Below are 15344 nucleotides of genomic sequence, written 5' to 3' on the forward strand. Positions count from 1 at the left end.
CTGCATTTGCTTGCCTCCAGTCCTCCAATCCAACGATGGAGCAATGAAAAATATCAGCCAAAGCATCACTGAATTCATCTCTTTATTTGTGATGATTCCACAGCATATTCTATCTGACCTAGGAGCCTTGTGGATATTTAGTCCTTCCATTTTCTTCATAACATTTTACTAAATTCGATATCTGCTTATCCCCATTTCATTTATCAACAATCCTCTTGAATAAACACTGATATGAAGAATCTGTTGAATACATCTGCCATTTTCTGATCATCTGTAATTATTCTACTTAATTTATCCTTTATCAGCCCCCCTCCCTACTACTATTACCATGTTCTTAGCATACTTTTGAGGCTCTCTTGTTGCACTGTCATGTACCATACCAAAATACCATAATGATACATTTTTTTCAATCTGAAATGCTGATATTTCTCTTAATCGTATATAGAAAAGACTCGGGGTTACTACTTATGAAATTGTACAACTATTTGATTAATTTTATGATGGATAAATTTTTTAATTTTTGTTTTCAGTGTCACAGTACTGTACTACAAAATTAACTAAATGGATTTATTCAAGTTGTTTTCTTTTTCTGGCTCCTAAAATGTTCACCAGAAACTGTGGAAGACAGAGTTGTAGTTGAAGGATCAGCACGTAAAAGTAGGTGTTGCTACAGGACTTTTGTGCACTCAATACGCCACAGTTGGATTTGATCCATCTGGCAGTGACTGTAAAATCATATTAAGTGTGTGTACCTATAGTCATGTGAACAGGAAACTGAGAGAATGTGAAAGTATATGCTAAACTGTGGCGTAGTCAGAAAGATATTTGATCTCTCACCTTGTTTGTGATTGCCTTTAAGCCTGGCCGTATTTCTTCTGGAAAATAGGTTTGTTGCAATCTAGTTTAATCACATGCACAAAATGTTATGTTCACTGTAGACAAAGCAGCATATAAAGTCTGTTAACTGAAAAAAATGTGCTTTTAAAAGATCTATTTACTGACTTTTTTGTTTTTTCTTTGTAATGTTTGCTTTCAAGGGCAAGGCAAGTGCTAGCATGCAATTTATCAGTTTTTAAGTACCGTATTGAGCTTTTGCAATACATGTGTGTCCATGTATTTCTTTGTGAAAAGCTGTCCTCACTCCACAATTACTGGTTGCAGGAAAAAAAAGTGAGATAGGACCACAATTAATCTTTGCAAATTTTTTCAGTGCTGTCCCGTTGGGATATTTGTAGACATCTTTCAGATTGTTCTATCTCCTACAAAGTGATGCATAGTGCTTTTAAAAAGTTGCTGCCTATTCTACAATTCTGTTCAACTGGTTGGTGGGGTTTGAGGGGGAGAAGTGGAAGAACAAACAATTCATCATTGATGCGTGTCAATGCAAAAATGCCATGTTACTGAATGCCTGATCCATACCTCATGTCATTCGCCATAAGATATGAAATGTGTATACTGTACATGTCCCATGTATCACCTATAACAAGGAAGTGTGAACTTCAGGAAGAGAGAGATCAGAAACAGTAATAATGCTTTTGATGAATGTTTGGGAGTGAGTTTTGCAATTGTTTTACTGAAACCTGAACACTGATAGCAGTCTTACACTGGATCATCAGTATGGCACCAAGATATTTCAACAGTTACTGTACCTTAAATGATCCCTCCAATATCTGCAAAGGAACAGTAGGAGGCCATTTAGCCCCTTGAGCGTCTTCCACCATTCAATGAGATAGATATGGCTGATCTGAAACCAAACTTTGCCCCATATCCCTTAAAATACTTTTGGCTAACAAAAAAGTCTGTCAGTCTTAGTTCTAAATTTTTCTGTTTGCGGAAGAGAGTTCCAGACTTCTCCCATTCAGTGGGAAGAAATGTTTCCTGATTCCATGCCTGAAAGACCTGGCTCTAATTCCTTGACTATGCCACCTAGTCCTGAATTTCCTCAACTATCAAAAATAGTTCCTGTCTGTCTACCCTACCTGTTCTCCATAATATCTTGAAAACTTTGATTAAATCACCCCTTAATCTTCTAAATTCCAGGGATTGCAACCCTAGTTGTATATTAACCCTTTGAGTTCAGGTACCTTTTTGGGAAATCTATGTTGTACTCTCTCCATGGCCAAGATATATTTTGTAAGGTGTGGTGCCCTGAACTGCTCACGGCATGCCAGGTGTGACCTAACCAGAGCTTTGTCTATCTGAGGCATGACTTCTACCCCTTGTATTCTAGTCAAGGCCAGCATTCCATTCACTGTTTTGATTATTTTCTGTATCTGTTTCATTTTAATGATCTATGTATCTGGACCCCCAAGGCTCCTTGAGCTTTTACTATCTCTAATTTTTCTACCTTTTAGCAAGTATCCTATTTGATCCCTTTTAGGCCCAAAGCAGAAGACCTCACATTTGCCTACATTGAAATGCATTTGATACAGTTTTGTCCACTCACTTAATCTATCAATATGTATTTAATTTTACACTTCTTTCTACATTACTTACAATACTGGCTTTCTTTGCATCATCAGTAAATTTAGATATGTTGTTTTCTATTCCGTTATTTAAGCTGTTAATTATTATGGTAAATAGTTGAGACCCCAACACAGATACTTGTGGGATACCATTAGTCACACCCTGCCAATTAGAGTGCATACTCATTACCTTTATTCTGTTGTCTTCTGCCTCGTCAGTTTCCTAATCATGTCAATAATTTGTCTTCAATTCCATGAGATTCAATTTAGCTAACTTTCTCTTAAAGGGATTTTATCAAATGCCTTTTGGAAATTCATCCCTACCCACTACTCTGGTCACCTCATCAAAAAGTTCAATCAGATTCATCAGGCATGCCCTACCCTTTGCAAATCCATGCTGGCTTTATCTGAGCAGCTGGATTTTTTTCAAGGTATTTAGACATCCTACCTTTAATTATAAATTTAGCACTTTCCCAACAACAGATATTAGACTAACTTATCTACAATTCCCTGTTTCCCTTTCCTACCTTTCTTAAATAACGGAGTGATATGCAAAGTTTTACAAACTAAACAAATGATTCCAGGGTTCAAAATACACAAATTCTCGCTCAAAACTCCCAGAAAAGTCAATCACAGGTGTGGCCAATGAGAGGAAAATAGGTGAGGAGCTGTTCCTTCAATCACAGACTGTTTCTCTTCCGGGCTTGCTGCTGATATGCGCAACCGCATCTTACTAGCGAGCTTATCAGCAGCAAATGTGGGAAGGAAATGGCCTGTGATTGGAGGAGCAGTGGGAAAGTAGGTGGCACCACATAATGCAGACAAACTGAAAAACAGCACCTCAGATCCTGACCACAGGAATGCAGTAACCAGGAACTCAGTCACCCTCACCCCGGGGTTTTCCACACTGAGCCCAGAGCCATTGCTACTGGACAGAGTGAGGGAGGGAACAGCAGCTAGACCACCCCCCGACAAACCCCCTCACCCCAGCAGCTAATCGCTGGCCTCCCAGTGCCTGCTGCTTTATTTTCATTCCTTTACATGGAATTATCTTCAGGGATGACACTAGTCATTGATGTTTGGCTATTCTAGTTTAGGTGTTTTAGTGGCTGTTTTTCATAAAGGTGTCAGATCCGTGAATTAAGCATGCAATTTCATGGTCAAAAGCAACATGAAGTAACAGCATATCAGATTTTTAACTTGGCCTATAAAGTGAAATATTTAATTAAGAATGTTTTGAGTAGAGTGTTGGAAAAGAGATTGGCATTTACATGGCACTTTTCACGACCTCAGGGCATCCCAAAGTGTTCTATATTCACTGAAGTATTTTTGAATTCTTATCACTGTTGTAACATAGGAAACCTGACAAGCAATTTACAGACAGCAAGCTCCCACCAACAGAAATGTCATAGCAATCAGTCTGTTTTTAGTGATGTTAATTGAGGAATAAATATTGGCCATGTCAACAGGGATAATTCCCCTGCTCTTCTTTGGGACAGTGCCATGGGATATTTTAAGTTCATCCGAGAGAGCAAACAGAATCTCAGTATGATAGAGAGACAGCACTTCCAACAGTGCAGTACTTCCTCAGTACTGGTTGGCTGCCTTTTTTTGTGTGTTCAAGTTTCTGGAGTGGATCTTGAACCCACAGCTTTCAGGCTCGGAGGCAACATGGCTGACCAATATGTTGCTACATGGAAATAAGATCTCAGCTTTCCCCATGCAGTGACTTGATATTAGCAATGCAGTTACCAGGAGGTGTCAGACGAAAGCATTTGCCCATGCAGAAGAAAAGTGATTAATTGTTATGCCCTGATCTGTTCAGATTACAAAGGGACAAATGCATACTTAAGTGGGCAGTTAGGAATTAGGTTGGAAATTCTAGAAAGTGAGCTAGATATCTATATTATAGAAATAGCATATTGAGATGATATTGGCTCTTTCAGTAAATATCTCCGGAATCTTTGCACTTGATTAATAATGCTCTGGGCTAATAGAATGATAGGTGCCCCTAAGTGTTGTATTATGAGCTTGAACAGCTCGAGAGGAATTCAAAGATATTGGTCGGAATTTTCCGGTCCCACCCACAATGGGAATTCGCATGGGCAGGACTGGAAAATTTGGAGAACAGCCAGAAGTCTGTTGACTTTGGGTGGGAATGGCAGGACCATTGATTGGGACAGATATCCCTTCTATATTCCAATTATTTATATTGGTGTTTGTACTTTGGGGTCTTGTTGGCTTCTGTATCAGTCTGAGTGCAATCCTACATGGGCTAAAAGGTGTGAAGTGCACTTTGATTTTTCTCATCTTCAATGACAGCAAGGTGCCAATGCAGTTTAAGTTTGTGTCACATGTGACCTGTCTTTTAGTTGTTCTTACAGCTCAGAACTTTAGGCTTGCAATGGAAGCACTTCCTCCAGTTTATGTGCAAATTTCAGGATGAGTCTGTGAGGCAGATTTGAGACATAAAGGAGAAATCAGGCCTGAAGAGGGCATCAGCCTCATAACAGGCACAGCCCTGCCACAGCACCCCATGTGAAGATAGGAATTAAGCAGTTGGTGATAACTAAGCTTGCTATGTGACACTGGACTTTGATGTCTAGACCATCAAGTTGACTGGCATGACACAAACTTTCTTGTGTATGCTGTAAGCAGCTGCATTTCAGCAACAACTACTATTTACATAGTGTCTTTAACATGAACATTCCAAGGTGCTTCAAAGGAGTGTAAAACAGCAAAATTTGGCACAGCCAAATGAGATATTGGGGCAGATGATGAAAAGCTTGGTCAAAAAGGTATGCTTTAAGGAGTGCCTTAAAAGAGAAAAGAGAGGTAGAGAGGCAGAATGGTTAAGGGAAGGAATTCTGGAACTTGGGACCTTGGTAGCTGAAGGTACAGCCACCAGTGGTGGGGCAATTAAAATCAGGAAAGCTCAAGAGGCTAGGATTAAATGAGTGCAAATGTGGAGGAATGGAAGGGTGAGACCATGGAGGCATTTGAAAACAAGGATAACAATTTTTAAATGGAGGAATTGCTTAACTGGGAGCCAAGTGTAGATCAGCGAGCACAAGGTTGATGGTGAACAGGACTTAGTTCGAGTAATGACATGGGGAAGAGAGTTTTGGATGACCTCAAATTTGGAAAGGATAGAATGTGGGAAGCTGGCCAGGAGTGAGTTGGAATAGTCAAGTCTAGAGGCAGCAAAAACTGGATAAACTGTAGCTGATGATAAAAATCTAGGATTGTACAAGACCGTCTTTGGAAGTCAGTTATGAAGACACACTTGGATATCCAGGACTTAGTGTTGACCATGAGAATGATCATAATTTGAGTTGGGTATCAATTATGCAGTGGCTGTGCTGTAAATGTTTTCTTAAATACCTTCAGTAGAGGTTGGAGACAGCATAATTAACAGCTCAGAGTTCATTTATATATTCAATTAGAATGTACTTATTGATTCCGAGCCTCAGATTTCTAAGGATTATTCAGTACAAATGAAATTACTGCCCATGTAAGTTAATTCTGAATTGATAACTTGGTTGGAACTTATGTTTAAGTTGTACTCTTAGCTTTATCTCAATGTTTATATTTAGGTGTTGGAAGGATAGTGATGACATCACGATTTCGTGTACTAGGTGGGAGGACAAACCACATACGTGCTTTTGAGATACCAAGAGACAAACATCGGTCAGAGGTCATCTGCAATGTCCATTTCCTGGATGGCAGTTTGCAGAGTTTCAAAGTCAATGTAAGTTGGTACCCTTTATGTTTGTAGCCACTAAATCTGTTGTTCTCATAATATTGTAACTGAATGAAAAAGCTGTGTAAATGGCTTGCTACATTAGATTTTACTACATGCAGAGAATGAGAAATAAGCTTTTGGCATGGCATGTGTATAGTGGCACTCAAACAATGTATGTTTGCATTCAGTATGAACATCCCAATTCTGCTGCCTGAATTCTCAACTTTTGTCATCCGAAAACTTGGCAAATTCATGTGCATTGTAGAAAACACAGTGCAAAAATCATACTGTGCAGCAACCAAATTGGAATCAATTTCAGCCATACTACTTTCACCAACACTCCTTTGTCCCACACCTCTTCACCACAGATGTCAATTGTCTAGGGCTGATGTAATTTTATTTTGACTTCAATTTAAATACTTGGTGACAACACAATGCTGCTGAACCCAATTTGCAGTGCCCTGTTGCTATTGTCATTTGCTCAAGCACTTTTTGACTTTGTAACTCAGGTAGGTAAACACTCTCTACACTTCTCTTTCTGTGGATAAAACTATGAAGATGTATTTTGCTTGAAGTTCCCTTTATTTTGTGCTAAAAGGAATCTATACATAAAATGTAGCTGAACAGAACTTTCTAGAGCATTTTGGATATTAAAGTTATAGGATGCTAGAGGCCATAATTGTGCTTTGCTGTTCTTCTAAAAAAAAGTGAAATCTAGAAAAATTGAGATTAACTGTTTACTACAGACCATTTTTGTCAGATGGGGTTGATTAATTGGTGTATGTGACATGCAAGCGCTATGTTACCATAAATGAATTGACCATACCAGATAGTGAATAGGGCAGATGGTGGCATAGTGCTACTGTCATTGTACTAGTAATCCAGAGGCTAATGCTCTGGGGAGACGGGTTCAGATCCTACCATGGCTGGAATTTAAATTCAATTAATTGGAAAATAAGTCTGGAATTGAAAGCTAGTCTCAGTAATGGTAACCATGAAACTATGATCAATTGTCATAAAAAACGATGTCCCACTAATGTCCTTTAGGAAAGGAAATCTGCCATCCTTACCTATCAAGCCCCCACAGAACCAGGCTATTCAGATGTCCTGCGGAAAGATCGCTGACCTGAAACGTTAACTCTGTTTGTCTCTCCACAGATGCTGCCCGACCCACTGAATATTCCCAGCATTTTCTGTTTTTATTTTGTTCAGGGATAATGTCAGGAAGCACTCCTTCACATAAATGGTAGTGGAAATTTGGACCTCTCCTCTGCAAAAAGCTATTGAGGCTAGGTCAATTGAAGATTTCAAAACTAATCAATAGATTTATTTTAGGCAAGGATATTAAGGGTTACGGAACTCCAGATCCACAGCAATGTGGTTGACTCTTAACTGTTCTTAAGGGATGGGCAGCAAATATTGGCCTAGTCAGTGATGCCCGCATCCCATGAGCGAATAAACATAATGCAAGGTCAGACCACTTGCACAATTTTATGGTGCTTTGGGTATGCCTCTCATGCCATGCCAGAACATCAAGGCCAGCAGCTAATAAAACACTGCTGATTGTCTGTGTTGCGATATATGAAGCACAAAGAACATAGAAACAAGAGAAGGCCAATTAGTCCCTTGAGCCTGTTCCTCCATTCTGTTGAATATGGATGACCTGTATCTTAACTAGCTACCCAGTTTGGTTCTGTAACTCTTAATACCCTTGCCTAAAATAAATCTATTGACTAGTTTTGAAATCTTCAATTGACCTAACCTCAATAGCTTTTTGCAGAGGAGAGGTCCAAATTTCCACTACCATTTATGTGAAGGAGTGCTTCCTGACATTATCCCTGAACAAAATAAAAACAGAAAATGCTGGGAATATTCAGTGGGCCGGGCAGCATCTGTGGATAGAGAAACAGAGTTAATGTTTCAGGTCAGTGATCTTTTGGCAGAACATCTGAATAGTCTGGTTCTGTGGGGGCCTGATTGCTGGAGTTCCAAGAGCAACCTAAATTTCTTTATAATAAAGGCAAAATACTGCAGATGCTGGAAAAGCTCAGCAGGTCTGACAGCATATGTGGACAGAAAGACAGAGTTAATGTTTTGAGTACGTATGACTCTTCTTCAGAGCTCTGAAGAAGAGTCATACCGACTTGAAACATTAAATCTAAATTTCTTTATACCCAATTTTAATGGAAGCCTCCCTTCTAGTACCGACTAAATTGTTGGATTGGCACTTTTACAGCTGAACCCAGCCCCATCCTCACTCGACCTTCACATGTACAAAGTTTCCAGCAGGAAAGTCTTTTGAGGTGTGGTGAGAAGGGAAGTTGGATGATTTCAATTCAAGATACTTTAAAATCTAGAGCCACCTGTAGGGTTTTTATTTGCACAAGGTTGAGTACATGATGTCTTCCTATAGGAATGCATCCCCCTTAAGTCCAGAAAGCAGATTGGCAGAGCAAGAAATGGGGACATCTAAGTATGTTTATTCATACTGGTGAAGTTAAACTGGCTAAATTGTTTTGCGTAACTTGCAAGAGCAGCTTTCGGCTCGGGCTGTGCATCCAATTGGGCTTTTGGTCCTCAGGATTATCTGGAGCTTACATGACCATGACACAGCTTGAGCAATGCTAGCCCTAAATGAAATGCCTGTCCTTCTGATTTGTATTATTGAACCAAACAAGTTAATTGATCAACAGTGCCCTGGAATGCTGCGTGGATGCTTAATTGGATAACCTGGCTTGCTGCAGAGGGTTAACTTATTGAATCCCCCACCATCAACATCCTGAGAGTTGCCATTGACCAAAAACTTAACAGGACCAGTCTCATCATACTGTGGCTGCAAGAGGAAGTTATAGGCTGGGTATTTTGCAGCAAATGGTTCATCTACTGACTCTCCAAAGCCTTCCCACTACCTAGAAGCGTGATGAACTAATCTTCCATGACTGGATTAATACAGCTCCAACAGTATAGAATTATAGAAAATTTATGCCACAGAAGGAGTCAATTTGGTCAATCATATCTGTACCAGTCAAGAAAAAGTGATATACTTATCCCACTTTCCAGCTCTTGGTCCATAGTCTAGTAGGCTACTGCACTTTAAGTGCATATCCAAGTATTTTTAAAATGCAGTGAGGGTTTCTGCCTGTACCACCCTTTCAGGCAGTGAGTTCCAGACCTCTACTCCCCCTTGGTGAAAAGGTTTCTCGCTAACTGCCCTTCAGTCCTTCTGCAAATTACTTTAAACCTATGCCCACTTGTTACTGATCTCTCTGCTAAAGGAAATAGGTGCTTGCTATTCATTCTATCTAGCTCCACATAATTTTGTACACTTTCATTAAATCTCCCCTCAGCCTCCTCTGATGCAACAAAAATAACCCCAGGCGACCCAAACTTTCCTCATTAAAAAAACTCTCCATCTTGGCAGCATCTTTGTAAATTTCCCCTGTATGCCCTCTAGTACAATCACATCCTTCCTGTAATGTGGTGACCAGAACTCTAGCTGTGGCCTAACTAGTGTTTTACATGGTTCTAGCATAACCTAGTACAAAAGCAAAATCCTGAAACGCCCTACCTAACAGCATAATGAGAGTACCTTCATCACATGGACTGCTGTGGTTCATGAAGGTGGCACACCAACACCACGACTCGAGGGCATTGAGAGATGGGCAATAAATGTTGACCTTGTCAGTGACACAGTGAAAAAATAAATAGACATCTTGTATTTATGGCTGTTAGTTTTGGATTCTCCTGTAACTGGAAATAATCTCTTCACATCTGCCTAGTCTGCCCCATTCATAATTTTAAATACTTCTAACTCTTCTCTTTCCTAAAGGAAAAATCCCTTCCACTTCAATATTGCTTAATAGCTGTAATCTCTCATTTCTGGTGTCACCCTGTAATACTTTCTTCAGTGTTCCATTGTCCTTTTATGATATGGAGACAAGAACTCTACATTGTACTGTAAGTGCGGCCTGACCAGCATCCCATACAAGTTTAACATGTTTCACTACTTCCAAATTCTGTACTCTTAAAAATGCTAACAAAGCACTGGCATTTATTTCTAATTGCTTTGCTGCCTTGCAGTGCTACTTTTAATGATTTGTTCACTTGTATCCCTAGATCTTCTTGCATTTGTACCGCATTCAGTTTCTTATTTTCTAATGTGTGGACAATGTTTCTATTTCCCTACCAAAAATGCATCACATCACATATATCTGTGTCAAAGTTAATTTGCCACTTAACTGTCTGTCAAAAACTCATGTAAATATCACTGTACCTGTCCCTCTGATGAGCTCAAACACAGCTATGAGTCAACACCACTACTACAGAATGAACATCAGTCACCTAAAGCATTTGGAATTGAATAGAAAGGCTAGTTTATTGAACCACTTCCTCCTTCAGGTACCATGCCCTAAGAAGGTTGTGGTGATCATGGACTTCCATTGGATTGCCTCATGATTATGTTTGATAAAGGTCTGCCATTGCCTTCCGCAGGCAACTCCCTGACCAGGAAACTCCCTCACTCTTACTGCATGCTATCAGGTGTATTGGAAGGATTTGCAGGCTGATAATCAACCTGTTTGGCCACGTTGTGAACACACCTTCCATGGCTATCAAGTCCTGGAATGGGACTTGAAGCTGGAGCTCCTGGCCCAGAGGTAGGATGCTACCACTGTGCCTGATATGTATTTTAAATTACGTTTGGCTGATGATTAACATGTTGCCCAGCCAGTTATCAAAGACATTATTTGATTAGCCATAATTTTCCAATCGTCCTTAGATATAGGAGTGATAGCAGAGGATTAAGGATTGCAAATGTTATACTCTTGTTCAAAAAAGGGTATAAAGAAAAACACAGCAAGTAGAGGGCCACTTTAACCTCGGTGATGGGGAAACTTTTAGAAACGATGATTCAAGACAAAATTAATAGGTGCCTGGGCACATGCAGGTTAATTAAGGAGAGTTGGCATGGATTGGTTAAGGGCAAATTGGGTTTAACTACCTTGCTTGAATTTTTTGATAGGGTAACAGAGAGGGTTGATGAGAGTAATGTCATTGATGTGGTGTACATGGACTTCCAAAAAGCACTTGATAAAGTGCTGCACAATAGAGACATGAGCAAAGTTAGAGCTCATGGCATAAAAGGGACACTAGCAACCAGGTAACGAAATTTGTTAAGTGACAGGAAACAGAGGGTAGTGGAGAATGGTTGTTTTGAGGAGGGTTTATAGTGGAGTTCCCCAGGGATGTGTGTTAGGACCCCTGCTCTTTCTGATATACGTTAATGACCGAGACTTTGGTGTACATGTCATCCGCAAATTTTGAAACTGTGCCATGAATCTTGGAGGTATTGTAAACTGTGAGGAGAATTGTGTTAAACTTCAAAAGGACATGGACAGGTTGGTGGAATGGGCAGATCATTGGCAGATAAAATTTAATGCAGAGAAATGTGAAGTGATTCAGAGGCAATGTAAAATAAGGGGTACGATTCTGAAGGGGTGCAGGAGCATAGTGACCTTAGGGTATATGTGCACAAATCATTGAAGGTGGCAGGGAAGGTTGAGACCGTGGTTAATAAAGCATATGGGATCCTGGGCTTTATAAATGGGGGCACAGAGTACAAAAGGGCCAAGTTATGATAAACCTGTATAAAACACCAGTTCAGTCTCAACTCATCTGTCATTGAGAAAATGCTAGAATCCACTATTAAGAAGGTATTAGCAGAATATTTAAAAAATCATAATATAATTAGGCAGAATCAATATGCTTTTTGAAATGGAAATTGTGTTTGACAAATTTATGAGAGTTCTTTGAGGATGCAACAAGCAGGTTGGTTGAAGGGGGATCAGCAGATATAGGGTCGTAACTTCCTCGGAGTGGCAATCAGAGTCAGATTGCTACTCCGTGCCCACTTACTGTCCCTCCATAATGTCCCAATGTAGGGGAAAGTAAGTGGATAGGATTTGGGGGAGGTGAGGGGGTTAGACCTCGGTAGGGGGAGTCGGACATTAATGGGCAGTGTGGGGGGAGTCGGACATCGGGGGGGGAAGTCAGACATGGGGGGAAACGTGGAGGGAGTCGGACATCCGGAAGGTTGGGGGTCCGGACTTTTGGGGTGGTGGGGGGCTGGGGGTGTCAGACATTAGGAGTTGGTGGGGAGGGCTTTGGACATTTGGTGGGGGTGGGGGTGGGAGTTAGGGGGCTTTGGACATCAGGAGGGGTTTTGGGGGGTCAGACATTGGGAAAGGGCGGGGGCATGGATATTCGGGGGCTGGGGGGGTCGGACATTGGGAGGGGGTTGGGGGGTCGGACGTTCAGGAGAGTGGGGGCATCGGACATTTGGGGAGCTGGGCGGCATCGGACATTTGAGGGAGGCGGGGGGGTTGAAATTTTGGGGGGATCGGACATTGGTGCAGGTGGGGGTCTAGTCGGACCTCGGGGCGTGGCATTGTCGGCTTGGGCCTGTGGGGTGTGCATTCAGGTTGGGTCAGGGGTGAGGATTGGGCCTGCTGGTGGGGGAGGTCCGGTCATGTCAGGGGGTGAGAGTCAGGGTGTGGGGGTCGGATGAGTAGTCCCGTCAGGGTGTGGGTGTCAGGTGAGTAGTCCCGTGAGGGTGGGGGGAATCCCATGGGGGAGTTGAGGCATTAGGGAATACCGTGGCGGGGTGGTTAGCCAGGGATCAGGGGAGCTGGGGGAATCCCATGTGGCCGGGTGCGGTCTGGGCCTTTACAATAGTTACCCAGAAGTTAGAAGAGGTTTTAATTCTTCTAACATTTTCTGAGTAACTATTGGTGTAACCTGTCAGAGACATCGAAAGTCATATTTTCAGATGGTTCCCAGCTCTGGGCAATTGCCCAGAGGAAGTTTGCACTTCTGGGCAATTGCCATGCTCACCCTTACCTGTGAAGTTCTGAGAGAGCATCTTTGGGGTACCCCCCCCCCCCCCCCCCAATCCGATGGCTGGGGAGCTCGGGAGTTAAGGCCCATAGTGTATTTGGATTGCCAAAAAGTATTCAATAAGGTGCCACATAAAAATTTACTGCTGAAAATAAGAGCTCATAATGTTGGGGTGGTATATTAGCATGGATGGAGCATTGGCTAACTACCAGGAAACAGAGAGTCAGGTTAAATGGGCCATTTCCAGGACAGCAAACTGTAATGAGTGGAGTGCCACAGGGATCAGTGCTGGGCCCTCAATTATTTAAGATCTATATTAATGACTTAGATGAAGGTACCGATTGTATTTGCTGTATCAGCCATATTTGCTGACTATACAAAAATAGATAGGAAAGCAAGTTGTGAGGAGGGTACAAAGAGTTTGCAAAGGGATATAGATAGGTTAAGTGAGTCAAAAGTGGCAGATCGAATATCCTGTGGAAGAATGTCAGGTGATCCGCTTTGGCAGAAAGAATAGAAAAGTAGAATATTATTTAATTGGAGAGAGACTGCAGAATGCTGAGTTACGGAGGGATCTGGGTGTTCTTGTACATGAATCATAAAACATGCGCATGCAGGTACAGCAAGTAATTAGGAAGACAAATGGAACATTGGCCTTTATTACAAAGGGGATGGAGTATAAATGTAGGGAAGTCTTATTACAACTGAACAGGACTGATGAGACTGCAGCTAGAGTACTGTGTACAGTTCTGGTCTCCTTACTTAAGGAGGGATATATGTGCGTTGGAAGCAGTTCAGGGAACATTCGCTAGGCTGATTCCTGGGATGAAGGGGTTGTCTTATAAGTCAAGGTTGAGCAGGTTGGGCCAACACTCATTGGAGTTTAGAAAATTGAGAGATGATCTTATTGAAACATATAAGGTTCTGAGAGGGTTTGACAGGTTAGATTCTGAGAGGATGTTTCCCCTCCTGGGAGAATCTAGAACTAGAGGGTGCAGTTTTAAGGTAAGGGATCTCTCATTTAAGACAGAGATGAGGAAAAATTTATTTTCTCAGAAGGTTATTAGTCTTTGGATTCCCTTTCTCAGAAAGCAGTGGAGGCTGAGTCATTCAATATATTCAAGGCTGAATTGGACAGAGTTTTGTTCTGCAAGGGCGTCAAGTGTTATAGGGGGCGGCAGGAAAGTGGTGTTAAGGCCACAATCAGATCAGCCATGATCTTACTGAATGGTGGAGCAAGCTCAAGGGGGCAAATGACCCACTCCTGGTCCTAATTTTATGATCTTATAGAGTATTGCATCCAGTTCTGAGCATCACACTGCAGGAAGGATTCAAAAGCATTAGATTGGATGCAGAAAAGAATCATGAGAATGGTTCCTGGGATGAGGAACTTCAGCTCCATAGACAGAGAAGTTGGGACTGTTCTCCTTGGAGAAGAGAGGGTTGAGAGGAGATTTGATAGAAAAATGAGGGGATTGAAAAGAGTACATAGAGAGAAACTGTACCCATTGGTGAAGGGTCTGAGAACCAGAGGGCACAGATTTAAGGTAATTGGCAAAAGAACCAGTGACGACATGAGGCAAACCTATTTTACGCAGAGAGTGGTTAGGATCGGGAATGCACTGTCTGGTGGAGGAAAATTCAATCCTGGCATTCAAAAAGGAATTGGATCATTCTCTAAAATGGAAAAATTTACAGGGTTACAGGGAAATGGTACGAAAGTGGCAATAGGTGAATTGATTTGAGCCGGCACAGCATACTCACCTGTTTGAAAGAAATCAAAATTCTCGAAGATGGTAATTGCTTTTGGCCTCCTTGAGTTCTCTGCCCAACGGCAGATCCAACCCACAAGCGCTCCGATCTCCACTATGGATAGGGCAAGGAGGCTGGTCTTAACCCCAGCTGGAATGGGGATTAAACCCCTTGCTTTTGGCACCAGCCTGATCCACACTGACCATCTGGCCAACTAGCCACCCCACAAGGTACTTTTGTATGTGGGTTGTAGCCTGGAGCTATGGATCGTGATGGTATTGGCTCCAATTTCTTTCCATTACACGACTGACCAGGAATCCCTCCTGCTCTTATTGCCTGCCATTGGCATGTGTCGGAAGGATTTACAAGTTGATACTCAACCTGTTTGACCAAGTTATAAACTGCCTCACAAGAACTCCCATGCCTTTGGCTTGCCAGACCATAATTCTTATCTCTTGCTGAAGCAGCCAACTAAAAACCATATTACC

General features: G+C 41.6%; 1 protein-coding gene across 2 annotated transcripts in view; it reads left to right on the plus strand.

Annotated features, from left to right (window-relative positions):
* Nucleotides 1-15344, plus strand: part of LOC144678765 (tyrosine-protein phosphatase non-receptor type 3-like) — a 252812-nt gene that overhangs the window by 33255 nt on the left and 204213 nt on the right. For both annotated transcript variants that reach the window (XM_078538644.1, XM_078538642.1), the window contains exon 2: nucleotides 6062-6216. Coding sequence is in view for 1 of the 2 variants with exons in the window: in XM_078538642.1 (XP_078394768.1) it covers nucleotides 6079-6216 (138 nt within the window). In the remaining variant the exon portion in view is untranslated. The remainder of the gene's footprint in view (nucleotides 1-6061; nucleotides 6217-15344) is intronic.

The sequence above is a fragment of the Cetorhinus maximus genome, chromosome 3 (genome assembly GCF_964194155.1).
Source record: "Cetorhinus maximus chromosome 3, sCetMax3.hap1.1, whole genome shotgun sequence".
NCBI classification, from domain to species: Eukaryota; Metazoa; Chordata; class Chondrichthyes; order Lamniformes; family Cetorhinidae; genus Cetorhinus; species Cetorhinus maximus.